Genomic DNA, 26474 nt, shown 5'->3' with positions numbered 1-26474 from the left:
ACGGAGTAACTTGAACAGTGCATAAAATGCATAATAGTAGCTAACTTGGTCCAGAAAATTTTCATTTAAATAAATGTTTCATTAAATTTTAAATTAATTTTTCTATAACTTAACTTTTGCAAATTATATAATTATGACCAAAGATATTTTAAAGAAAAGACAGGTGAATTTTGATGGAAATAGTGATTAAAAACTTATTCATTAATTTTTTTTTTTATCTTAAGGTTAATTTCATGAACGAACCTTTTATAAACATTTTCCTCTCATATGTTTCGAAATTGAAATATTTCGAAATTTTTTGGCAGCTTTACTTAAAACAGTACTACCAACATTTCGAAATTAAAATTTTTTGGCATTTTTAAAATTTTGATAAATGTCAATGTCAAGTGGATTCTTACTTCTCAGTTCTTTTGGAAAGAAATCTCTGTCGTTCTCGTTCATCCATATTCCATTTAGGTTTTGGTCGTTGGTTGCTATCGCAGTTTTATAACTAAGAATTATTTGCTTTTTTATTTAAGTGAGAAATTGAATAAAATTTTATTAATGTTCATTTGTTTAGAATATAACTAAAAATTAAACTTTTGCAAAAATATTCAAACATTAAGTGAAATTTTATTTTTATCTATGGCATCATTCAAATTTGTAGAAGATTGTAGGTAGTAGTAATCAAATATATTTATGTAGTGTTTTTTTGCAACAGTGATTTCATAGTAGGTACATTAATATTGAAATTTTATGGGGGAAGAGTCTTCTGTTTTCAATATGATTGAATAGCAAAATATTAAAGCATTTAAAATTTTTATCAAGTTTAAGAAATTTGTTTATATTATAGCAAAAAAAAAATGCTATTTATATTAATTACTCTACCTACCCAATCGCTAATAAGATGGGAGATAATTTACACAAATGTTTGAAATTTTTTGCATATAATAAAAAATATAATACTATATTACTTATACGAGGAATTTATATGTATATATATATATATATATATATATTTATATATTAAGAATCACATATGTGCAAGTGCTTATATAGAAATCAAAAAATACATACATATATGTATATGTAAAGTAATATTAAAAATTTTGTCATTTTTATTTTTTAAGTACATAATTGCAGAGTAGATTATTTTACAATTATATGTATATATTTACTTCATTTAATTGTCTCTTGTATTCATTGTAAAGAAACGCATTACTAAATATAGTTTATTTTTCTTAGAACAAAATAGAAATTGAAAAATAGGTACAACGTGCTTTAATAACTTAAAAATAGAACCATATTTTAATGTGACGTTAAAAATTTTGTGAGTGTATTGCTTAAAAAGTAAAGGTTATTTAATTTTTGGCTAAAATTTATAAGTTCATAGAATTTTTTTTTTTTGTATTTTGTTGAAAATAGTTTCATGAAGAAAAAGTGAAAAACAAAAAAAGCACAAAACAAAAAACCTTCATTTTAAATTTAATTTGAAAATTTAATATATTAAAAAAAGAAAAGAAAAAGGGCCATCCTTTTGTGGCCACCGATGTCTAGTGCTGATATATTTGATAGTTCGGTTGAACCCTCCCCCGCTAAAAAGCGGAAGCTGCAGCAGCTATCAACGAATAAAGAGGACGAATATATTGAAAAGAAGCAAGAGGAAAATAATTTAAATCAAGGATCTTCTGTTGATACAGCAACACAAATAGCAACAATAACAGCAACAAAAAATTGTAGTTTAAAACGACATCATCAAGAAGAGAATTGTAAGTTAAATACGTGATATTATTGATATTGATATAATATTAAGCATTTTAATACGTATGTATGCAAACAAATGGAAATATTTGATGAGTTGTTTAAAAATTATATATAGGTTTTTACCTAGTCTACCTTTATGTATATGTAAATATGCCTACCTACCAACAATTTTATTCTGAAATTAAATTTAATCATCCATTTAAAATGTAAATAACAAAGATCTTTTTTTAATTTGTCAACAGTATTTTAAATTTTTGTTTACAATGTACCACTAAAATATTTAAAAAAAATTTCATTCATTCGTCCTAAACGATATTTTTTTGATTAAGTGCAATGTCAAAATACCTATGTATAATTTTTGATTTCATAACATTCATGTTACATGCAAATTAAAATGCGCTGTGAAAATTACTTAGAATTTTTTATGACTTTCCTTTTTATTTATATTTAAAACAGCTGAAGCGGAAGATATATCATCACCCAAGAATAATCGCGTTACCGGTCATCAACAACCACAACAACAGCAACAACAACCGAATAATTCAACAACATCAACAACAAAAGGTAGTCTTTTTACCCCTATTGGTTTTGCGAGTGCTTATTTTGTATTTTCTTTAAAAATATTCACAGTTTTTAGAGTCTATTAAAATGATATATTTGTGAAAGTATTGGCACATTCACAATAGTTTGAACAATTTTTTTTTTCGAATATTTATAGATTTTTAACTGTTTGGTGCTTATTTTCCTAGAGTATAAACTCATTGGACATTTTCCAATTGTGTTGTTATTATTAATTTTAAAATCTTGAAAACGTAATTGAAAAAGTTTTTTATATCCCGTTGTACTTTTGAATATTTGATTCCAAATATTTTATTTCGAATTTTATGTTTCTGCTAAGTAAATGTTGGTTTTATTTCACATGCAAATAGATGTAATTTTTTTTTTATTGTTTGCTTATATGTATAAATGAATTACAAACTACTATGGTTACGCCGCAAATTATTTGTTTACAATGTTCAATAGTTTTTTCGTATTTTTTTGGTTAAGTTTGTGAGGGAAACGAAGAAGATTTTTTCAAATTTTAGGCTTTCATCGAATATTCATCATTCGCATTTTTTAAAAACTTTCAAAACTAGTGAAAAAAGTTATTTAAATATAAAAAAAAAAAAATTATAATTAAATTTAAAAAAAATTTATTAGACGAATTTCTGGAAAATGTGTTTATAATAAAAAAGTAAAGGATTTTTTATATACATATTATATAGTACTTTCCGAATTGGTTTCCTATTCTAATTTAACTTAAATTGGAAATTTTCATATGTAATTTTGGAAAATTAAAAGAAATGTATACATATTCACTTGCACGAGGACATATTAAACTTTAACTCAGTAATCTTAACAGTAAAAAAAATGATAAGCTTTGCGTCGTGAATATTTTGGCGAGTTATTAATATTAACATACTTTGACGTTGTCAAAAAATAAATCTTATATTTTAATCGAGTTACTTTAAAACTATCCCGAGGCTTATTATTTCTTAAAGTTTAACTTGAGTTATTTTTTAATATTTCTCTTGCGAAGGAATCATCATTTTAATGAAGGCTCTTTAAAACTATTGTGAATTTTTGCATATTCAAACAATTTTAACTCAGGTGAAAAACCACACAAAGATATATTTCTCTCTTTTTTTTTAATATTTTAACGAAAGTAAATTTTGAAGGGAAAAACAGTGCTGATAACATTACAAAAAATATCGGCATTTTGCAAAGTACTTCGTCATCTTTAGAAGCAGCAGCTAGAGAAGGAGGAAAATTATCTTTGTCGGAACCAACAGCAGCAGAAGCATTAGCAGGAATAGGAAAAAATAATAACTCATTCGACAAAAAGAAAACAAAAATACAATCATCATTGTCTTCAGTAGAAAAAGAAACAAAAGAAAGATCAGAAGCAGAAAAAAAATCCAGTCAACAAAGAAATAATACACAAATTTCATCAGAGAGAAATTCAGAATCTAATTCTAATAATATGGCTAATAATAGTGCTGTTGGAAATCAATCTGGTGGTGATATTGATGAGGCACTATATTCGCGCCAATTATATGTCCTGGGGCATGATGCTATGCGTCGCATGGCGACTTCCGATGTCTTGGTCTCTGGCCTAGGTGGTCTCGGATTGGAAATAGCTAAAAATATTATACTCGGTGGTGTAAAATCGATAACATTACATGATCAAAGTAATTGTACGGTACGTATATATGTACATATATTAACTATAATTAACAAATAAAAGTGGTTTACCTATCTAGTCTAAATGACAGTAAAATTGTCAAAGTAGAATAATTAAAGAAACAGCCATTTTTTTCATGGAACCCTATAATTTGTAATATTTTCTTAATGAAAAACAACCATTCTGCTATTTTTGATATATTTTCAACAAATCTCAATTACGAAAATAACAAAGACACCATAAAGCTTTCTCTACATTTCCCCTTAATGTTTTATTTTTGCTAATTTTTTATAGGGAACATCAAATATAATTGCTATTGGAATTTTTAAAATTCTGTTTATTTTTCTCTTTGCAAATTTTAATTTTCAATTAATAGTTAAGTTTCAAGGTATTGGAGTCGTAAATATCAAAAATATTTTTTAGGGTTTGTACTTTTATGTACATTTTTTCTTTCAAGTTTGAATGTAAATTTTATTTGCTAATTTCAAAAATTATCAAAATAGGTGGTACTCTGAAATTAATATTTTTTAATTTACAATTTCTAGATCAGGGATCTCTCATCGCAGTTTTACTTAACTGAAAATGATATTGGCCGCAATCGGGCAGAAGCATCAAGTGCTCAACTTGCAGAATTAAATAGTTATGTTCGGACATCTTCATACACGGGACCTTTAACAGAAGATTTTTTGAAAAATTTTCGTGTTATTGTTTTAACAGATTCAACTGAAAATGAACAAAGGCGTATAGCAAAATTTGCTCATGATAATGATATTGCAATTATCATCGCTGAAACTAGAGGTCTGTTTTCGAAAATATTTTGCGATTTTGGGGAGAATTTTACTATTTATGATACAAATGGCGTACAACCAGTGTCTGCTATGATTGCTGGAATAACTCGAGATACAGAAGGCGTGGTAACTTGTTTAGATGAAACAAGACATGGTCTTGAGGATGGTGATTATGTAACATTTATGGAGGTTGAAGGCATGACTGAACTAAATGGTTGTCATCCAATAAAAATTAAAGTCCTTGGACCGTATACGTTTGGAATTGGTGATACTACAAGTTTCAGTGAATACATTCGAGGGGGAATCGTTACTCAAGTTAAAATGCCTAAAACAACACATTTCAAACCCTTAGAGAAAGCTGAAATCGAACCGGATTTCTTGATTACCGATTTTGGTAAATTTGATTATCCAGAAACATTACATATCGCATTTTCAGCATTACATCAATATGTGCAACAAGCTGGACGAATGCCCAGACCTTGGAATAATGAGGATGCAAATAATTTTCTGCAATTAGTGAAATCAGTGAAACCTGATGTCAACGAACAGTTAGTATTGACTTTTGCTAAAATATGTGCAGGTAATTTGTGCCCATTGGATGCAGCTATTGGTGGTTTTGTAGCTCAAGAAGTTTTAAAAGCTTGCTCTGGTAAATTTTCTCCAATAAATCAATACATGTACTACGATGCAATAGAATGTTTGGGAGAGCAAGAGCTATCGGAAGAGGATGCCCAACCCTTAGGTTGTAGGTATGATGCTCAAATTGCTATATTTGGAAAGACATTCCAACAAAAAATTGCCGATCAAAGGTATGAAATTCAAGTTATGACATAAAACTGTTCTATTTTGATACAAAAACTATTTTTTCAAGGTATTTTATTGTTGGTGCTGGTGCAATTGGTTGTGAACTTTTAAAAAATTTCGCTATGATTGGTATCGGTACTAGTGCCAATGGAGAAATATTAATAACAGATATGGATCTCATAGAAAAATCAAACTTGAACCGACAATTTCTATTCAGACCTCATGACGTACAAAAGCCAAAATCTCATACGGCAGCAGCAGCAATACATCGCATGAACCCTGATGTTAAGGTTACTGCGTATGAACTAAGAGTTGGACAAGAGACAGAAAAAGTATTTTCTGAAGAATTTTTCGGTAAATTAAACGGAATAGCAAATGCTTTAGACAATGTCGATGCTCGTATTTATATGGATCGAAAATGTGTATTCAACAGAATACCAATGGTTGACTCTGGCACGCTTGGTACTATGGGAAATATACAAGTAGTTGTACCATTCCTTACGGAATCATACAGTTCATCACAAGACCCACCTGAAAAAAGTATACCAATTTGTACATTAAAAAACTTTCCAAATGCTATTGAACATACATTGCAATGGGCAAGGGACAATTTCGAAGGACTATTCCGTCAATCAGCAGAAAATGCAGCTCAATTTATATCTGATCCAACGTTTATAGAGCGCGTTTTGAAGTTAGCTGGAGTACAACCTTTGGAAATTTTAGAATCAGTCAAAGTAAGACCTTTATTTATTAGTTGTAGAACTACTTAAATCTTTTATAGATCTCAATATATAAAACAACTCAAATCTTTATCTTCATAAATTTTCAGTCTGCTCTTATTGATGAAAGACCCACAAGCTTTGCAGATTGTGTAAAATGGGCTCGATGCCATTGGCAGGACCAATACTCAAATCAAATAAGGCAGCTCTTATTTAACTTCCCTCCAGATCAAATGACATCAAGTGGACAGCCATTCTGGTCGGGGCCAAAACGTTGCCCAACACCATTAGTGTTTGATGTTAACGATCCGTTACATCTTGATTATATATATGCAGCCGCAAACTTAAAAGCAGAAGTGTATGGAATTCCCCAAATCCGAGATAAAAGTATTGTTGCACAACTTGTTTCTCAAGTTCAGGTAAAAATTATTGAACTAAAATTATTACAAATTAGATTTAAAAAAGAAAATTATTGTTCCTTATGAAAACATTTAGGTTCCCGAATTCAAACCACGTTCTGGTGTTAAAATTGAAGTAAATGAAAATGCAAGCGCTAATAACCAATTTGATAATCATGGCAACGACGATATTGATCAAGATCGCGTTAATAGAATTTTGACTGAATTAACAAATCTTGGAAAAATAAATTTCCAAGTTCAACCATTAGATTTTGAAAAGGATGATGATAATAATCTACATATGGATTTCATAGTTGCGTCTTCAAATTTAAGGGCAGCCAACTATAAAATTCCTCCAGCGGATCGCCATAAATCAAAATTGATTGCAGGTAAAATTATACCTGCTATTGCAACAGCTACTTCTGTTGTGTCCGGTTTTGCAACATTGGAAATCATTAAATTGATCCATGGGTATTACAATTATAAAATTTTTTATTTTAACCCAGTTTTTACTAATTTTCCTCATTTATATTTAGATATCGTTCTTTAGATCGTTTTAAGAATGGATTCACTAATTTAGCATTACCATTTGTTGCCTTCTCAGAACCAATAGCAGCTAAAAAAGAGACATATTATGGAAAAGAATGGACATTATGGGATCGCTTTGAAGTGCAAGGTGAAATGACCTTGTGCGAATTTTTAGAATATTTCAAAAACGAGCATAAATTAACAATAACAATGTTGTCACAAGGCGTGTCAATGCTTTATTCGTTCTTCATGTCAAAGCCGAAATGTGCAGAACGTTTGCCATTACCAATGACAGAAGTTGTTAGGCGCGTGTCAAAGAAACGTATTGATCCACATGAGCGTTCGTTGGTTTTCGAAATATGTTGCAATGATGAAGACGGCAATGATGTTGAAGTTCCCTATGTTAGATATACATTACCCTAAGATTTTTAACAGAAACAAAAATTTAATTATTTTATAAAAATTAAAAAATTAAAGTATTTAAATAAAAAATTTAAACAATATAACGAAAAAAGGTTTTTATAATAACGAAAATCAACTCAACAAAAACAAAAAAAAAAAAAAAAAACAAATACAAATTGAAATTTTAATTAAAAATATTAAACAATTTAAAATTTTAATTCGTCATACAAAATGAGTCAATTGAAGTAATTCCACACTACATCATTAAAGAACAACAAATAAATTTAATGTGTGATTTAAATAATAGCAATAAATTTATATTTTCAGCAGCGAATAATAAAATCGTAAAAATAGATCATTTGGAAAGCATTAAATACGATTAAGATTTTTGGAAAAATATATATTGATATATATTTATTTCGATCGTACATATATAAAACAGAAATTTTGAATTTAATTTTTAGCAGTTCTTAAAAAATTAACACGTACTAAGCTAAGACAGCATCTCCAAATGCATCCCGTGATTACCAAAAATAGCGAAACTATCGCTTACAGATTTGAAATATAACTTGAAATTGGAAAAATATTTTGAAAATTTAATTACTGGGATATATATATATATATATACACAGTTATTTTAAATGACTCATTTTGTTTAATTGTATTGAAATTATATAGCTACATATTTTATTTCTATATAAGGTAATACAAAATAAATTGTAGATCTTAAATTAATTTAAAGCAAAAATTATGTTATTCTAGTTTTCTCATCTGGCTTTTTTTTTTCAAAAGTGTAGTAGTGTAAGGAAAATTTAAAAGAAAATAATTAATTATTTTTGTCCATTTAGAAATGAAAAATTATATATTCGAATTTGGGATTAATGCAGAGAAAAAAAGTACATTTATATTTATAATTGATTAATAAAATGGAAAAATAAAAAAAAAAATATATTTGCGTTGAATTTAAAAAAAAAAACACCAATTTCTTATGTGTACCTTGCATTGCTGGATGACAGGTTTCTTTCCATTAGATTTGTAATTTATCTAATATTCATACAAAAGGCAACAAATGCCTCAAATTAGTAAATAAAATTCCAGAATTTACCTTCAAAATCAAGCAAAACTTCGTGTGTCTTAAATACACTAAATCTCAATTCATCTAATGAAACAAAAAAATTCTGTCAGAAATTGAGAGGTATGAATTCTCAGATCGACTCTTAGTTTGCAAATTTGTAATCAAAATTATTTTTGAAATAAATATTTTAAAATAGCACATTTATTTCAAATTACAGCCTTTCTCAAAATCGAAAATAAATAAAAATTTTGAACGTTTTTCATAAAACAATTTATCGAACTTTGTTAATCCTAATATATAACTAGAATTGTATAGTCAAACTCAATATTTGGAAAGGAAGTTATGATATTACGTACGTACATGTATAGTTAAAAATTTTTATTATGTACTTGTACATCCACATTACCCTTTTACAAGTTTATCTTTTTGAACAATTAAAAAATATTAGATAATTCAAACATGTACATATGTAAATTTTCATTTGCGTACAATTGTCTTGAATAAAAATTTGTTTATATTTTGGAGTTTATGTTTATTTAATTTATAAATTAAGAAGATATTTTTTGTTATTCTGTTGTTTCTCTTTTCGACATTCGAAAAAAGAATGATAGAGCTTTGTTATCAATATCTGAATACTGTTCAGCAACGTTAAATGGTAAGCAGACACACTCGCCATTTTCCATATGTTGTCTGATATCATCTATATCCGAGAAACATGGGAGAGCAAATTTTATCTAAAAGTAATAAAATAAATAAAAACGTAAAATGTACATATTTGCTTTTATATTTTACCTTCATTGATTCATCCTTTGATGATATAATACTAAAGTTGTACATGTATTTTGCAGCATCTTGTTTTCTTCCCATTAAAAATATGATAATAAAAATAAGTTTTTGTTTGTTATCAATTTCATACAAAAAAATAAAACTCTTATTAAAGGCTCGAATTAAACGAATTTGTTTAAATCCATTTTTGAATAGGGTTTCATTAAAGAAAACCGATGATTCTTCTTGAAATTCATACGCTTTAATTATAATATTTTTATGAGCTTTTAGTAAATGATCTTCAATTTCATGCTTTGAAGATTTCCATGCGCATCTTAAATAATTCAAATTATATTATGATTATTATTAATGCATAGTATATGTGCATATGTACATATTTTATTTTTATAAAACATATTTACTTCCAAATTCCCAATTTTTGACCAATACACTCGTATGGCTGATATTTACATTCTTTTATGTGAGCATCTATTTCTTTGGGTGATGGAAAAGTCCAAGTACAACCACGATTTTTAAAAGTACATGGATCATTTATAGTAATTTTTCCAGAATTATAAATTAAATCTTTGAATGCTTGATTCTTATCTGGTGCCAGACGGTTACCACACTAAAAATATTTTATTTAATATTTTATAATTTAATAGTTTCTCCGTATAATTTAAATTATAATTTTGTCAACAAGTTGAATAAAGTAAAATGTAAATAAAATATGGGTACATAAAATAAATTATAATTTTATTATGGGTGCGTATGGTCGAATTTCAACGAATAAATTTTTCAGGAATGTTTCTGAGTACAACTGAATCTACAGAAAATAATTGGGTAACAAATTAATTTCAGCGTACGTATATATATATATACGTACACAATAATACAAATTATCTTCAGTAATTGAACCGACTAAGTTCTAAGTTTTCATTAAATTGAGTTTAATTTTTTAGAAAGATACATAAAATATATACAATTAATAATACAATTCAATTTGAGATAGTTATTATCCATATAAATATGTATAAGATACTTAAAATAATTTATACTGAAAATGTATGGGGAAAAAAATTAAAAAAAGTGTGAACTGTGCATTAAACGTCTTTTACATATGCACATATTTATATAACATATATACTATCATAATAGCTGTGTCAAATAAAATGAAATTTTCCTTCATTTCCTTTTCAAGCTTATTAAAAAATTGGATATGTAGGTACTCCGACAATCATGAATTATTTTTGTGAAATTCTTTTTAATCAGAAATTTATTTCCCATCTTTAATTTAATGTAGGTAAGGTACATATATAAGTATCTACCTACATATATAAGTACATACATATGTACATAATGTAATATAGACTTCAAGCATATTTAATTTACGAAACACCCTATCAAAATAAAATATTTGAATTTGGAAAAAATTAATGACTAAATTTGTTACACTTTTAACAAAGGAATAATTTAATTACTAACCATATTACACCTTTTTGAATGCAATCCAACGCAAGTTAAGCAAAATATATGGTTCTCTATACATTTAAGAATATCATCGGTTGGTATGTTATTACATTTCTTGCAGCAATATTTTTTAATATCCATTTATATACAATTATTCATTTACAGTTTAACCAAAGTTTTAATTTAATTATTGTTGTACATAAAGAAAAAACCGACGCTACATTTACAAAAAGATTTTCAATTTAAAACCTAAAAAAAAAATAAAAATAAAATATGTAAATAATAATTCGAATATTTCTCAAAGCTTACTAACTATAAAATTTTAACTTTTGAATTTGAACAATGATTACTGATTACTGAAATTGAAATTGTTTTTATTATTTAAAAATCGAAATCTAAATTGAAATTAGTGTTGCCAAGTTAATAATTTATTTACCAAAAGTAGTAACTTGATAAATAATTTTCTTTTCAAATTTGGTAACATTTTCATGAAATTCTAAATTTTCAAAATTATAATTCTAAAGTTTCCTTACAAGCATATACATAAGAGATATAATTTATATATAAATCACGGATTCTCTTTGTTTCTATCAATCTAATCGTGCATGCATAACTCTTTCCCAATTCATCTTTCTATTCCTTTCTAAATAAAAATTCAGAAATTTTTAATTGGAGATTCCATTTTTTCAATAAGATCATTAACTTTTTAGAATTGCATTTTTGTATTTTTTCAATATCGACTGGATAATAATTAATGATTACTAAATTTTGTAATAATTTTGAAAATAATCCGATATGAATTTCGAAATAATTGTTTTATTTCAGGAAAAATAAATTACGCAAAGGTGATTTCTCTTACCATTTTCTATATGTAAATCAGTACATAATATCGTCGATTTTTTTTAAGAGTTTTAAGGTATACAGAAAAATTTAGAATTTTCTAAGCTATCTTTATCAAAAAAAAACACATAACGGTAACATTAGTATTTTCGGAAAACTATCATTTTAAATTTTCCACGTATCTACAAATTGATATTATTGTTTCTCTTTTCAAATGCGTTTTCCCCGAAACACAAAAAAAGCAGTTTCGTGACTCTTCCATAATACCAATGATATGTACCTCATTCAAAAGTAAAACACGGTTAATAAAAACTCTGTTGGACTTAGATATACGAAAATGAGTTTCTTTTTTACTTGCATCAGTAGAAATATTCAATGAAAAATAAATATTCTGGATAAAAATAAATATGAATAACAAGGTTAAAGCAAACACTTGAAATACGTTTTAGAATTACATTTGGTAATATTTTTGTTCGTTTTGTAACTTTTTTAAAGAAAATTTGTAATTTTTTTTTTGCGTTTAATGGCAACCCTGACTGTGATACGAAAAGCTTACGAAAAAGAAAAAAATAAACAAAAATATGTAATTTCAGTAAAATTTTTAAATTAATAATGATTTTGTCAATATGTTGTTATAGTAAAGTCTACTATATATTATTGAAGTGCAATAGATTGCAAAGAACGGATCTAAAGATAGCTTTTTTACTCAATGTTGGGACGTTCGGACAAAATTTTTTGAATTAATAAAAAATTTCAATTTTACTAAAATAATATTATGCAAAACTGAAATGACACAATATTTCGTTCATTCACTAAAGAGTATAAAACATTGTAAAAAATCTTCTGCTTAAACTTTTTGTGATTGCGGCAATGCTGTTTGATAAGTTATATTGTCCCTATAAGATTATGCACATTTGTACATAATGTGGGCTTCAAGCAGATTTAATTTACGACACACCCTAACAAAATAAAGTATTTGAATTTGGAAAAAATTAATGACTAAATTTTTTACACTTTTAACAAAGGAATAATCTATGATTGCGGCAATGCTGTTTGATAAGTTGATATCTTGCATTTAGCAAAATAAAAAATTGTCGAAGTCGAAAATAATAAACATTAAGCAACTATAACGTAAACAATTAAATATGAATGTATTAATTTCTCTTTATCTTAATTACGTAGATATGTATGTTTGTATAAATTCGCATAAATAGTAAAATATCAAAAACAAAATGAAGTGGACATTTTTTACATATCGGAGAATCACAGACAAACCTACTAGTATTACACCTACTGGTATCTTGAGAAAGAAAAGAGCTAAAAATCATAAGATAAGCCTTATCTACTTATTTATGTGATGTTTACATAAGTATGTACGCATGTGTGAAATTGGTAATTTTTAAAACTTTATTAAATACTTACATATATTAAAATTAGATTTTTTGCTGTATAGAAATCACGGCTGCTGGAAATACTGATATTTTTGCTATGTCAAGTTAGAAATCAATATGCTTAATGCACTTTAATTGAAACAATATACCTTATTCATTTTTGAGATACAATTTTATTAATATCTGTTACTTTTAAAAAAATTTTCTAACCGCTTTTTACAAAAATATACATACATTTTTATGTATACATTCCACATAATCGTAGCATCATAAGGAAGAAATTCCAAAAAAATATTATAATGTTCTTCTCATCTCCAATTTTCAATGTGGGCTACGTTTGGGGCATTTAAACCATCTTAATGCTGTTTTTTTTGGACGTAAATGTGCCACCTGCATTCTCTTATCATTGAACTCATAAAAATAATTGTTTTTGAAGAAATACGTTTTACCTGATTAAAATGGAAAGAATCAAATAACGATGATTAATATTGTTTAAAGTTCCTATTTGTACATATGTACATACATATTATGTATGTACGCAGTATACACACAAATATAAATATTTTGTAATCATACATAAACTTATAGTATTTATGTTACCGTTTTTATATGCAAGAGCTGCTTTAATATGATATCCAATGCCAGCCCATTCTGTCATATCCCGTGGATAATATATTTCCACTTTCTTTTCATCTTCATTAAATACCCAATATAAAACACCACTGTAAAGATATGTACTATTATTATGACCCCAAATAAAAGCTGCATCAATTCTCTCTAACTCATTTGGTAGTCCAAGATTGCTTAATAATTTTGGATACCCTTCTTCTAAATAACTTCCATCAAAACTGTAATATTTATTACCTAAAATTAAAATAAAATTTTTAAAACTCATTATTTTTTATATTATTACTATTTAGGTATACAGTGTTAGTAAAATGTGTTGTTGCACATAATGTACTTTGTGTATATTTTGAAGTTACTTATATTATAATTTTTTGTGATCGGTGTTTTCTAGAATACCCTCGTCTGAATAATGTATTAATATGTACATATATAAATATGTACATATTAATAAACATTCTCATAAAATTTGCCGATACCAAAATTTTAGTTTCATGGACTCTAATCACCTCAACAAACGAGGAGGTAAGCGTGTTTTAGTTTTTTTGTTGAATTATAGTCATTATGAAACATTAGAATTACATTTTGAACGTTTTCTTCTTTTTTAGTGGTGCTATTTAAAATTATGCTATTACAACTATTGTGATTCGATTGTTTTCTAAAATACTCAAGAAGAGGAATCAGAAAATTTTTGGATATACGCCTTAATAATATACAAAGAGCACGAGTTAAATCTTTTCATATTATACTGTATGGCTCTAATAAATACTCAATGCCCTACAAATGTTAGTAGATTTAATGTAGTACCTAAAATTAATTTTAGAGATAGTTTACAAAATATTTTATTGTTTTTTTTTCTACAATATTGTAAACCTATTTAAATATGTAATTTTGATTTATCTTACCAACAAAAAAAATTGTTTTCTTCTCTTTATTTTGATAAACAGCATTAATGTTGCTTAAAGTTTCATTGACTGGAAATCTCCATATATCATAAATATGAAACGGATTATTAATATTTGACATTTGATTTTTAAATTTCCATACGTACTTGAAAAATAATAAAAAACCATAATTTCAACAACTGGGTATTTAAAATGAATTTCGAATATGTAAAAAGTAATATAGTAATAAATTTCGAATATGTAAAATAAAATATAGTAATAAATTTGCTATATAATTATTTGCTAAAATAATTTTATTTTAATTTGAAAATTTTTTCTATTACCTTATTTTTGAAAACAAATAATTCACCATCAATTAGTGCTAATGTATCATAATCGGTATTACAAATATCTGGTTCTGGATCTAATTGTGTCATAATGCAACTATCACCTGTGCAATGACAGGGGTGATTTGATTCAGATTGAGTATAACTAAGAACTTGAAGATTTCCAAAAAATGTATTACAAAATATTGTATTTATCCATAATATGTAGAATGCCTTTAATTATATTTTGAAATAGTTTATAAAATAAAATAAAATAAATTTATTATTATTATAAATACATAATTCATATTATGTACATATACATGCATGTTACTACCCGGATCCAAATGCAAATACATATTCTTATTAGGGCGTCTGCAATAAGAATTGCTTAATTGTAAAGTAATTTACAATAATAATTTATACATAATATATTATGAAGAAATGCATTAAAAAAAATATGTATAAATTAGTTTTAATTTTTCGTTGCCAATTAATTAAGCTAAAATATTAATTTTTTTGTAAGAAGATTTGCAATATTTTCGTTTACAATACAATTCGTTCTAACACTTTATTTGAAATCGCTTAATTTTCTACATTATAACATTTTTGTAGGTTCATATAAATAATAAACGATTTCTATGATTTAGTTGTAATTAAGGTAAGTAAATTATAATATAATTTATGAAATGTGTTTTATACATACATATATACATATTATAATATGTAATTCCATTACGAATTTAATTAACATCGCGCACTGTATCTCAACTAACAGTAACAATAAGTTATCAGTAAGATTATAGAAAATTGTCCAAGTAGAAAATTCTAATTTTAAAAATATATTTTAATTATTAAAAAAATTATTAAATTTTTTAATTAATGATTTTTTTTCTCTAAAAATTTTTGATATTAAAACACTATATAATTGTCCCCTAGAACCCTCTTTTTATATATATATATATACACAAAAATACTTTGTATTTGCATTTTGTTTGAATTCATTATTATATTATATTTTTTATTTTTACTCTATTTTCAACAATCTAGATTAAAATATCTTTTATATTTGTGTTTATTATTTTTGTATGAGTCTATAATTTTACAAACACTTTAAGACTTTAATGAGTGCATGTACGGTGCACAAATATTTTAAAAATTTTAAGTAGATTGTATACTATTATTTTTTTTTTACTACAATTCTGTCGTAATTACTAAATTGTTTAAAAAATGAAAGTTAAATAAGTACTTTTTATTACAAGCTTTTATATAAAATTATTTTATATTATTTCTGAATCGACATTTCTATTTTTACAGAAAAAGTGATTAATGCAAGTACATATTTTATAACTTATACTATAAATGTGATTTTATAAAAACAAAAAAAAAAAAAATTTCATCAATTTGTTTGCATATTTGCCACGTACCTTACTTAAATAATTGTGTTGATAACTTTTAAAATATCTAGTTTTATAATTTAAATATCTTAAACACTTATTAATTATCATATTATTAGATTATATAGTTATATTCTACTCAAGTTAATATTATAATCTTTAAATAAATAATTAACAATTTAATTTGGTCAATTAGAAAAAAAAATATATATTTTATGTATTTAACGATGAAATATTTCTAATAAAATAAAATAAAATTTCAATCAAATGATTTTTGGAATTTTTATTATATAATATAATTTTACTTAAACGTTGATTCCGCTAACTTTAGTGTATCAAATTAAATTTCGATTTAGATTCTCCGTTTTAATTAAATTTTCCATTCGCCTAATTTTTTGCCAAAAATTTCATCATTATTCTTTGGCTTTATATATATTTAAATACGAAGACAACGTCTTATATATAAACTTAATTCTTAAACCTTTACAAGAAAAAAATCTCCCAATTTCATAAAATTTGAAAAATAAATAAAAAAAACAATTTAAATTCAGTTCAAGTTTTAAAATAAAAACAAGAATTTAAATTCATAATGCCACACATGTTCTCCTATAGCGAAATTAATTATATATAGCAAATTTTGATAATCTTTTGACTCCATTTATATAAATAAGTTCATAGATTATTGAATTAATAAAAATAAAACCTAAAAGTAAACAAAAACTTTATTTTAAAATTTAGAAAAAAAAATTAAATAAATAAATGAATACTTTATGCTTACTTATGCGCATGTAATATACTTACATATTCATATATGTTATACTAATATACAGCATTTTGTAAATCTTAAATATATATATGCATATATGTATATATGAATGTATATTTATTTATTATGTGTAGATGTGCAGTTTAATTCATAAAAACGTAATAATCTTAAGAAGTTGATATTTAGCCTTATTCTAGTTGTCGAAGTAGAGCGACAATTGTCGTCACGACTTGAATTTGATATTCTAAATGGCGATTACAGTGACACGTGTCGTGGAATAGCGGGAATTATATGACTCATTTTATTATTATCTGTTATAAACACATATTTAACCTTCGACAAATAATAAATAATCTTAATTTCAAATTGAAATTAAGATTAAAAAGATTAAGATACGGCAGGCTAGTTAAAACTCTATGACGCAATTAAACTGGAGCATGACTATCTATAATGTCATCCACTAGCCCTATAGCCCTATGCTCCTCCTAAGAGTGAAAAAGAAAAAAAAAACACAAATTTAATAGGGGTCATAAAATATGGTATACATATATTTATGTATGTAAGTAATTAAAAAAATTATTTTGAATCATTCATACAATATGTATGTATAAATATGTATGTATAAATCTTACACAAACTATTTTCAAATTTTTGCATCAAAAATATTTATATTTTTGTAAAATAACCTATTCATGATATATGCCAGTTATATGATGTTATTCATATTGTTATACAATATATACATACATTTAGTTTATTCATTGTAGCTATATACATATTTGTTATAATTTTCATTTTCTTTATATCAGTTTTTTAATTGTGAATTTTTCAATTTAATCGTAATTTAATAGCTTTTAAAATCATAAAATTGATAAAAATGCTATACGGCGAGGCGCTTTATAATACAACAAAAAGAAATATGAAAATAAAACGTGAGCAATTTTATCGAAAAGCTTAGAAAAATAATAATACATAAAAAACCAAACAATTCGCGTAATATTACTATAAAAATTGTATAACAGGAAACAAATATTACTTACCTATATTTTAATAATATGAAATATAATATTAACTTGAAAGAATTTTCCAGTTCACCTGCCATGTAAAATTCTTAATGTAAAAGCAATTAATCGTCTTATTTAAATTTTATAAAATATAATACTATCTTTACTATTTAAATATATACATGTGTATGTATAAAAATGACAATTGTATGTTAATATACTTAAGTACATTATTTATGTGTAATTTGTATAAGGTTAAAATTTTAGTTTTTTGCACTAATTTTAGTTTTATGTGACCCTATTCATGTAATTGAACCTACTTTATGGTTGCACATTTTAGAATAATAATATTATGTTGGTTATTTTATAAATTTAGAATTTTTATAAAAATTTTTCCATTAAATAGTAAAAAAATTTTATTAATTTTCGGAATACTACAAGTTAAATCTGTTCAAGTAATTATGCAATTGAATTGAGCGATTCTATTACTGAAAAGTGAGTTATAGAATCAAATATGTTTTAATTTGTCGAAATAATTAAGACCAAAGGATTTGAGCAGTTTTGGAACTCAAAAAGGACTAATATAAATTTCCGTTCTGTTAGTACGTTTAGAGATAAATGCAACTTCAGTTAACACTTATTATAAGACAAATATACTCGCTTCATATCTCTTTACAATTTATTAGTATAATAATAATAATATGCAATATGATTTAAAAATTAAGTATTATACTAACTTCTTAAAAAAATTTAAAATTTCTATTATGTACTTACAATTCGTATGGATTAAAAATATATTGAATTTAAATGTTTCTCTATTAAACTTTTATTTATTTTTTGATTAATTGAACTTGAATTATTAACTTTTAAAATTAAGAAGGATCTAAATGTTTGCTTCATTTCCATAATATACATAATTAATAAATTAAATTTAAAGCATTATCTAAGTCCCCTTAATCGATTTCTTTATAACTAAAATTTTTTATTATGTTTCCCTTATTTAAATTTTCTCTATTGCGGATTCATTTTTAAAATTAAGAATGATTTAAATTCAAAAGTTATCGCCATTGTATTTATACGTTTTTGTCTATAAAATTGCCTACCATTTGGTTTATTTCACAGCTTTTGCTTTACTCCAAAAATTCATTTTGCAAATAGCGAATGTTTTTAGTATTCTAAAATTTACATGAAAATATTTATGTACATATTCGCTTAACTAATGTTCGATTGGTTACTAGAAATAATTTATAATTTTGAAATGATAAATAAAAAACTGCATAATTTTATCATATTTTTGAATTTATTTAAAAAAATTTCTTTTTATTAAACGTACAAAATTTAAGAATATACGCATATTTATTATTAAAATTGATATTAATCTAAAATACAAAAAAAATATATATATATATTTGCTTTTAATTTTTTATAGTTTTATAACATTATGAACGACTAATCCATTATCAATTAATATAAAAAATCCAATCAATTTAAAATGTAAAATACATATTTATTTCAAATATAATAATTAATTATATATTTTAATAATTATATATTGAGATATTATTATGTAAAAATTTATTTAAGGTTAAAATTAAATTTACAAAAAAAAAAAATTATTACTTTATTTGAGTATTTAACACAAATATCACAGAAAAAAAAAACAATATTCTGTTTTTTTTTTTTTAATTCTAAAATAAACGTTAACTTTTTTTAAGAATATTATTTTATATATTTATAATCCTTCATTAAAATATTTATATAATTTTTTTTTTATAAATGAAAACTTTATTTTTTGTATTTATAACTTTTATTTTTTTAAAATAACATTAAAATTAAAAGTTTTATTACATTAAACTTAAAAATGAAAGTTTTTATACCGGCTTTTTATTTATTTTTAATTTAATATAAATAATTTTATTATTTTACATGTAATTGTGACATTGAATAATTAAATAGAAAATTGAAACAAAAAAAAAATAGAAATAACATAATATAGAAAACTTAAGAAGAAATGAAAATGGATTAGTAAAAAATTAATGATAAATAGCAGATTTTTTTTAAATTATTTTTATGCATGTATAATCATTAATAATATATTGTTAAAAAACTTTGTAATTATATCATTTAAGAAATATTGCTACAATTTCGAAATTTTCACCAAAATACGCATATTTATAAATATTTTAATTAATATTAATTTAAAAAAAATTAATATTACATGGAAAACATTTATTAATGGAAAACATAGTTTTCTTCAACCAAGTCTGTTCATATAGCGAATTTAACCTATTAAATCTATTTTCTGAAAAAAAAATAGGGTGCAAAAACAATTACAATATTTTTACAAGATCTAATTTAAAATTAATAACATAATCTTTGTTTTTATTCATAAAATTTTAACAAGAAAAAGATCTTACATTATTATTAGAAATAGAATAACTTTTTGTTATGAACATAATTACAAAGAATTCGAAAATAAAAGAATTTGCAATAGTAATTAATTTTAAGGTTATCATTAAAATGTTTTTTTTTTTTTTGTTTTGTTTTTAATCAAATACTAAATCATCAATAGAAGTGAGCAGATCTTAAATATAAACTCATATAAAAAGTGAATATAAACTCATATGATTGTTAGAAAGGCAGTTAGTTTTTTTTTGTTTAATAATTACAAATTAATATTTAATAAAATTCATACTTAATATTACAACTTTTAAAGTTCATTTGCCACAGTGACTCTATTTATTTTTGTCTCTCTTAAAAAAAATATTTTATAAAATATCTAACAGGATAATATTACAAATTATATAATATGTATATCATAATCAAAATCAATATTAGTAATTAAATGCAAGGATACAACGTTTAATAATACAGTTTTTTGCTTTAATTGAAAGGGTAATTGAATCAATTCCAATAGAATTTAGTAATTATTGTTAAAATTCATTATAAGTTTTTTAATTTTAAAATTACTATTAAATATATTTTGAAAATTTTAATTTAGATATAGAATAGCAATAGAAAGCAAACAATATAATAATTATATTTATTGAAAAATAAAATCTTTAAATTGATTTTTATATAAATTTAATGTTTAAAAATTCATAAGTAATTATTTTAATTAAATATTGTGTTTATTATTTCATTGCAAAATACTTAAATTTTTTTTAAACAGATGTGTAATACATAATTTATGTACCCTTTCATTAAAATTTATTTAAAAAATAAAAATTAATTAGAGTTGCGTTTTGTATAATAGTTTATTTTAAATACCTATATTATATAAGTAAATAATTAACAAAAACTCTGTAGCAGTATATAATAAGAAAATGTTAAAAAATTAGACTTTTTATATAATATATTCAATATTAAAATTTTTAAATAATTCTAAATTATTCTAAATTATAATAATTTCATTTATGTATGTATAAGCTTGCGTTGTATTTTTTTTTTAATTTTAAAATCAAATTAGAAAAGTTAAAATAATGATTTTTTTTATAAAATTCCTTAAATAATATTATGTATGCAGTTTTAATGTAAAATATTATTTATATGAATATATTTTATTAATTTGCTTTTTTTTTTTTTACAATTTGTTCATATTTGTTTATAGTAATTGTAATTAATAATATTTTATAATTTATATAATAATTAATAAGGCAGTTTAATATAAAAATTGTTTTAAAATATTATATATGTATGTATGTGTGTATAATTATAAAATTTTTGTATTTGAAAATAATATTCCTAATAATAAACTAATAATTAATGTTATTAAATTAAATTTAGATGAATTTGCATTATTGTGTTCAGCCGAAATTAATGCTAAATTTCTTTCAATAAAATAATGTTCTTCCTCATAATTTTGTTTACTATTATTTGGAGAATCTTGTTCACGAGGACAATGCATCCATTTATGTGCAGATGGTTTCGGTCGAATATGTGCAACACGCATTCTATCATCATTAAATTCCCAATAAGTTTTTCCTTTGAAAAAGTATGTTTTACCTAAAAAAAATTAATATATGTATAATATATATATATATATGTGTATGTATGTAAGTACGTAATTTAATAATTGAAATTAAATCGCTGTTAATTTTAAACTCTGTATAATAAATTATTCGAATATTTCATAAAAGTATTTGACATAGAATTTGTTAATTCATTCAAAAAAAGGATTGCCAGATCTTAGTAAAAACAATTTATTATATTTAGGCAGTTCAATTATAAATAATTTAGATTTTGAATGAAATTTTTACTTATTTAAATAAGGATTAATGAAAATGTTATTAGACATGTTTAGCAATCAAATTTATATTGTTAGAAAGTGACGACTTTATATGCATTTAAGTAATTAACACTTAACATCAAATAAATTAATTTTGAAATTTTGAATATAAACAAATATTTTATATGTACTCGTATTACCATTTGTATATTGGAAAGCAGCATTGATATGATAACCAATACCAGCCCATATTGACATGTCTCTTGGATAATCTAATTCAACTTTTTCTACATCTTCATCAAATCTCCAATATAAAGTTCCACTATAAAAGTATGTTCTATTATTATGTCCCCAAACTAAAGCAGCATCAATTTTATCTAAAGTATCCGGTAATCCAAGATTTGTTAATGGTTTTGGATAATTAGGCTCCAATGTATTAGAATTGAAAACATAATATTTTTTACCTAAAAAACAAATTTTAAAAATAAATCAATAATTTCTTTATATATAGATATATGTATGTAGTATATATGATTATAGTTCTGTCTTTAGTTTATATTTGTTTGGTACAAAATAAAAATAAAATTTTCTTACCAATGAAGAAAACAATTTTCTTTTGTTTATTTTCATAGACGGCGTCGACATGACTGAATTCCTCATGTTGTGGAAATTTAAATATTCGATCGATTCTATATGGATAACCTTCTTCAGGAAAACCATTTCGCACTCTCCATAAATACTTAAAAAAAAAAATTTTAATAGTTATATTATAATTTTTATGAACAGATTAAACAGATTTTTATAAAATGCGTTCGAAATTAAGCTGAGATGCTTAAATATTTTAATAAAGTAATTTTAAAATTAACTTTAAATAAGGGTAATTTAAATGAATTTAACAAATCATGGATTTTTAAAATTTTTTCTAAAAAAAATTATGCTATTAAAAATTTATTTATTGTTACCTTGTCTTTAAATATAAATAGTTCTCCACGTATCATTGAAATTGCATCATAATCTGTATTACAAGTATCTGGTTTCACAGGTAAATAATTTGGGTGAACAACTCTTGGTTTAATTGGGGTCATAGATGTTGTATGATATTTAGGGTGCTGATATCGTGTCGTTGGTCCTTGTGTATTTGGATAATTGAATGGCCTTTTTGTTGTGCTTATATGATGCGGATGATGATGACCACGATTATTATGATATGTACGTCTTGCTTCATATTCACGTTCTCGTTCTTTTTCTCTTTCTCTTTCTCGTTCATATTCTCTTTCTCGTTCACGTTCTCTTTCTCGTTCGATTTCACGTTGTCTTTGACGTTCGCGTTCTATTCGTTCACGTTCTTTTCGTTCACGTTCTATTCGTTCACGTTCTTCACGTTCTCGTTCTTTACGTTCTCGCTCTTTACGTTCACGTTCTTTACGTTCTCTCTCTCGTTGTCTTTCACGTTCTTCTCTTTCACGTTTTCGTTTTTCTTCTTCATTATTTCTATTATAATTATATCTAGGATCATTACGATCTGGATGAAATACAAGCGATTTCATAGTTGTTGTTGTAGTTGTTGTTATTGGTCTTGTTGGCCTATTGTAAGGTACATTAACAGATGCCCATTGTTTATATTTTGCACCATATAATGCTTGTATACCATAACGATCATCATCCGGTAAATCTTTATTATGATCGTATCCTTGATACCATGGAAACATTATAGAATTTTGAACATCCGAATGTCCTAAACCTAATGAATGACCAAATTCATGAACAGCGACACCCATTAAATTTGTTCCTAATTATAAAAAAGAAAATAGAATATCATAAATTTTTATATTGTATATTCTATTATTATAATGAAATAGTAATAATGAAGTATTTTTAATAAGAATGTACCGTTCGTGACATCGTTTATTATTTTAGAAAAATTTCTGTTGTATTAAATAAATAATTTTCTTCGTTTTCAACATAGTTTTTAGCAAAAAAAAATCGCATTCTGTGTTTGGGTAAAAATTGCTTTCTGTACAACTGTAGTTAAAAAGTTTTTTTTTTGGGTACGTACACGCGATTTTCATTAAATTTATTCTATCTGTTAAAGCTACTCTATTTATGCCTTATAATCGGTTAGTATATTTTTTTAAAAATATTTTATTTTTACACTATTTGGAAAGCAATCAATATCAATCAAAAATTTTTTTGTATGTCATTTATTTTATATGGTATTTTAAACACATACATTCATACATACGTATACATTTATGCATTTGATTGATTTCTTTTAATCGCTTTGAACGTTCTACATTCTGCTTTTTTATTTATTGAGTTAAAAATGCGAAAGAAATTGATTGCACCTACATACGCCAATGCAAAAAAACGAAAAAAATAGTCAGAAAAGAAATGCACAACATTTAATTTCGGTTCAAAATTTCTTGGGCAGTAAATTGTTTTTGATATATTGTGATTTTTAACACAGACATTTTAAAAATAAATTATATTAATATTTCATATAATTGAAATATTTTTAATATGGGGAAAATGTGTATATATACATACGTTTGATTTATAATGAAAATTTACTCAATAAATTTTCATATGATTAATATTAAAAAAGATTTATTAATTTCAATTGGAAATAACTGAATTATTATTTTTTATAAAAATATTTTTATAGAATTTTATACGAAATTTGTTTAAAAACATTCATCATTTTCATAAATATTTAATTAAATAAATGGCATTTCTAAATATTGTTAAATTTAAATAGCTCTAATGAAATGTAATTATGTATATATAAGAAAAAAAAACATCAGTTTTGAACAAATTTTCTCTTAAATTTAATTTAAACAATAAATTAATTTTAGGTTTCATATATTTTTATTTGATCTTTTAATAAATTTTTGAATACAGATCTTACCATCATTTGTATCTCTGTTATCTACATGCCATATTTCATCAGAATCAAAATGAGCATCACCACCACGTCCAGTGCCAGGATAAAATGCATGTGCTAATATTGAACCAGGACCATCAAAATCATAACCGTCACCATGATGCCCTCTATAAATTAAAATTCATATTAAAAATTATATTTGTATTTAAAATCATTCTTTAAATGCATAAAAAAAATAATTGTTTTGTTTAAAAAATTAAAACTGTTATACATATCTTGTTATATGTTAGAACTGTTATACAAAATGTTATATGTCAATGATATTAATTATTTTCTTACTTTGCAAACATTACTTGTATATCAGCTCTTTCATCGTAAACTTCACGGAATGTTAATTTAGAATTTTTTGCCCAAATATCTAAAGCATCACGTAAAACTCTTCGAACTTGCCCACCATCAATTTTTTCCATTGTTTGGTTCACCAAACTGAAAATTAAAAATATATTTATTATGTATAACATATTCAATTATTTTTGCAATTAAAATATAAAATTATATAAAATTTACAATATAATGTTATATTAAAATTAAATATTGAAAATTTATAAAATCTAAGTTTGAAATTCATAGGATTATTTATCAAAAACTAAAGTAATTTTCACGTTTTTCCACATTCTGTATTAACATTTTTTGCTTTTTATTATGATTCGTTTCCAATTTTCTATAATATATAATGCAAGATTATTTCAAAAATTTTGAGAGAATACAAGTTTTAAGAAGAAAATTTTGAAAACAAGAATATTTTACAGTTGAATTTTTTGATAAGAAATTAGAGTAGCAAATTTTATAAACTATATACGTTAAAGAAAATAATGCCTTTTAAACGAATAAAATTCAAAAGTAAATCTTAAATTCGAAATAATCTTCGAAAATGCAAATCTTAACCTTATACTTTAAATAAAGTGTTATACCAGTATCTATTATAAGATTTAGCATCTTACGATACATTTGATTTTTGGTAATACAAAAAACGTACATATATACAAATTGAATACTTTATTCTAACTATATATATATATATATATAATTTAAATCTATTTTAATAAATTATTAAAACGTAATGAAATTAAATTAAAAAAAATGTCTTTAATATCAAAATTTTTTTTTCAATATACATACATACAATTATATACTACCTTATTGTTAACTTACTG

The 26474-nt window shown here is 24.0% G+C and overlaps 4 protein-coding genes across 8 annotated transcripts; 1 reads left to right on the top strand and 3 right to left on the bottom strand.

The window, feature by feature from the left end:
* The first annotated feature begins 399 nt into the window (after window positions 1–399).
* On the top strand, window positions 400–8458 carry LOC129614227 (ubiquitin-like modifier-activating enzyme 1). Of its 3 annotated transcripts, none has more exons than XM_055528707.1 (9): window positions 400–517; window positions 1225–1748; window positions 2200–2307; window positions 3462–3985; window positions 4513–5564; window positions 5627–6293; window positions 6389–6697; window positions 6774–7147; window positions 7213–8458. In XM_055528707.1, exons 2-9 carry the CDS (start codon window positions 1529–1531, stop codon window positions 7625–7627), a joined length of 3669 nt encoding a protein of 1222 aa, XP_055384682.1. In that variant the 5' UTR covers window positions 400–517; window positions 1225–1528; the 3' UTR covers window positions 7628–8458. The 3 variants fall into 3 exon arrangements, with proteins under 3 accessions (XP_055384682.1, XP_055384680.1, XP_055384681.1); XM_055528705.1 differs by having other exon boundaries at window positions 3450–3985; XM_055528706.1 differs by having other exon boundaries at window positions 410–517; window positions 1405–1748; window positions 3450–3985.
* A 704-nt stretch (window positions 8459–9162) lies between these two features.
* LOC129614215 (E3 ubiquitin-protein ligase Siah2-like) lies at window positions 9163–11245 on the bottom strand. Of its 3 annotated transcripts, none has more exons than XM_055528666.1 (5): window positions 11230–11245; window positions 10932–11165; window positions 9869–10074; window positions 9474–9780; window positions 9163–9415 (listed from the first exon to the last, which is right to left on the bottom strand). In XM_055528666.1, the coding sequence occupies exons 2-5, from the start codon at window positions 11055–11057 to the stop codon at window positions 9248–9250; spliced, it is 807 nt and encodes a 268-aa protein (XP_055384641.1). In that variant the 5' UTR covers window positions 11058–11165; window positions 11230–11245; the 3' UTR covers window positions 9163–9247. The 3 variants fall into 3 exon arrangements, with proteins under 3 accessions (XP_055384641.1, XP_055384640.1, XP_055384639.1); XM_055528665.1 differs by having other exon boundaries at window positions 11226–11242; XM_055528664.1 differs by having other exon boundaries at window positions 10932–11239.
* A 2076-nt stretch (window positions 11246–13321) lies between these two features.
* On the bottom strand, window positions 13322–15211 carry LOC129614219 (matrix metalloproteinase-2-like). The gene is made up of 4 exons (XM_055528681.1): window positions 15000–15211; window positions 14677–14821; window positions 13748–14011; window positions 13322–13596 (listed from the first exon to the last, which is right to left on the bottom strand). The coding sequence occupies exons 1-4, from the start codon at window positions 15090–15092 to the stop codon at window positions 13469–13471; spliced, it is 630 nt and encodes a 209-aa protein (XP_055384656.1). The 5' UTR covers window positions 15093–15211; the 3' UTR covers window positions 13322–13468.
* A 6507-nt stretch (window positions 15212–21718) lies between these two features.
* LOC129614173 (matrix metalloproteinase-2-like) lies at window positions 21719–25777 on the bottom strand. Its single transcript, XM_055528591.1, has 6 exons — window positions 25600–25777; window positions 25285–25427; window positions 23339–24165; window positions 22971–23115; window positions 22577–22840; window positions 21719–22153 (listed from the first exon to the last, which is right to left on the bottom strand). The coding sequence occupies exons 1-6, from the start codon at window positions 25728–25730 to the stop codon at window positions 21861–21863; spliced, it is 1803 nt and encodes a 600-aa protein (XP_055384566.1). The 5' UTR covers window positions 25731–25777; the 3' UTR covers window positions 21719–21860.
* Between the last annotated feature and the right edge of the window lie 697 nt (window positions 25778–26474).

The sequence above is a fragment of the Condylostylus longicornis genome, unplaced genomic scaffold (genome assembly GCF_029603195.1).
Source record: "Condylostylus longicornis isolate FDR11 unplaced genomic scaffold, ASM2960319v2 ptg000106l, whole genome shotgun sequence".
Lineage (NCBI taxonomy): Eukaryota > Metazoa > Arthropoda > Insecta > Diptera > Dolichopodidae > Condylostylus > Condylostylus longicornis.
This window is presented reverse-complemented; position numbering and strand designations above follow the sequence as displayed.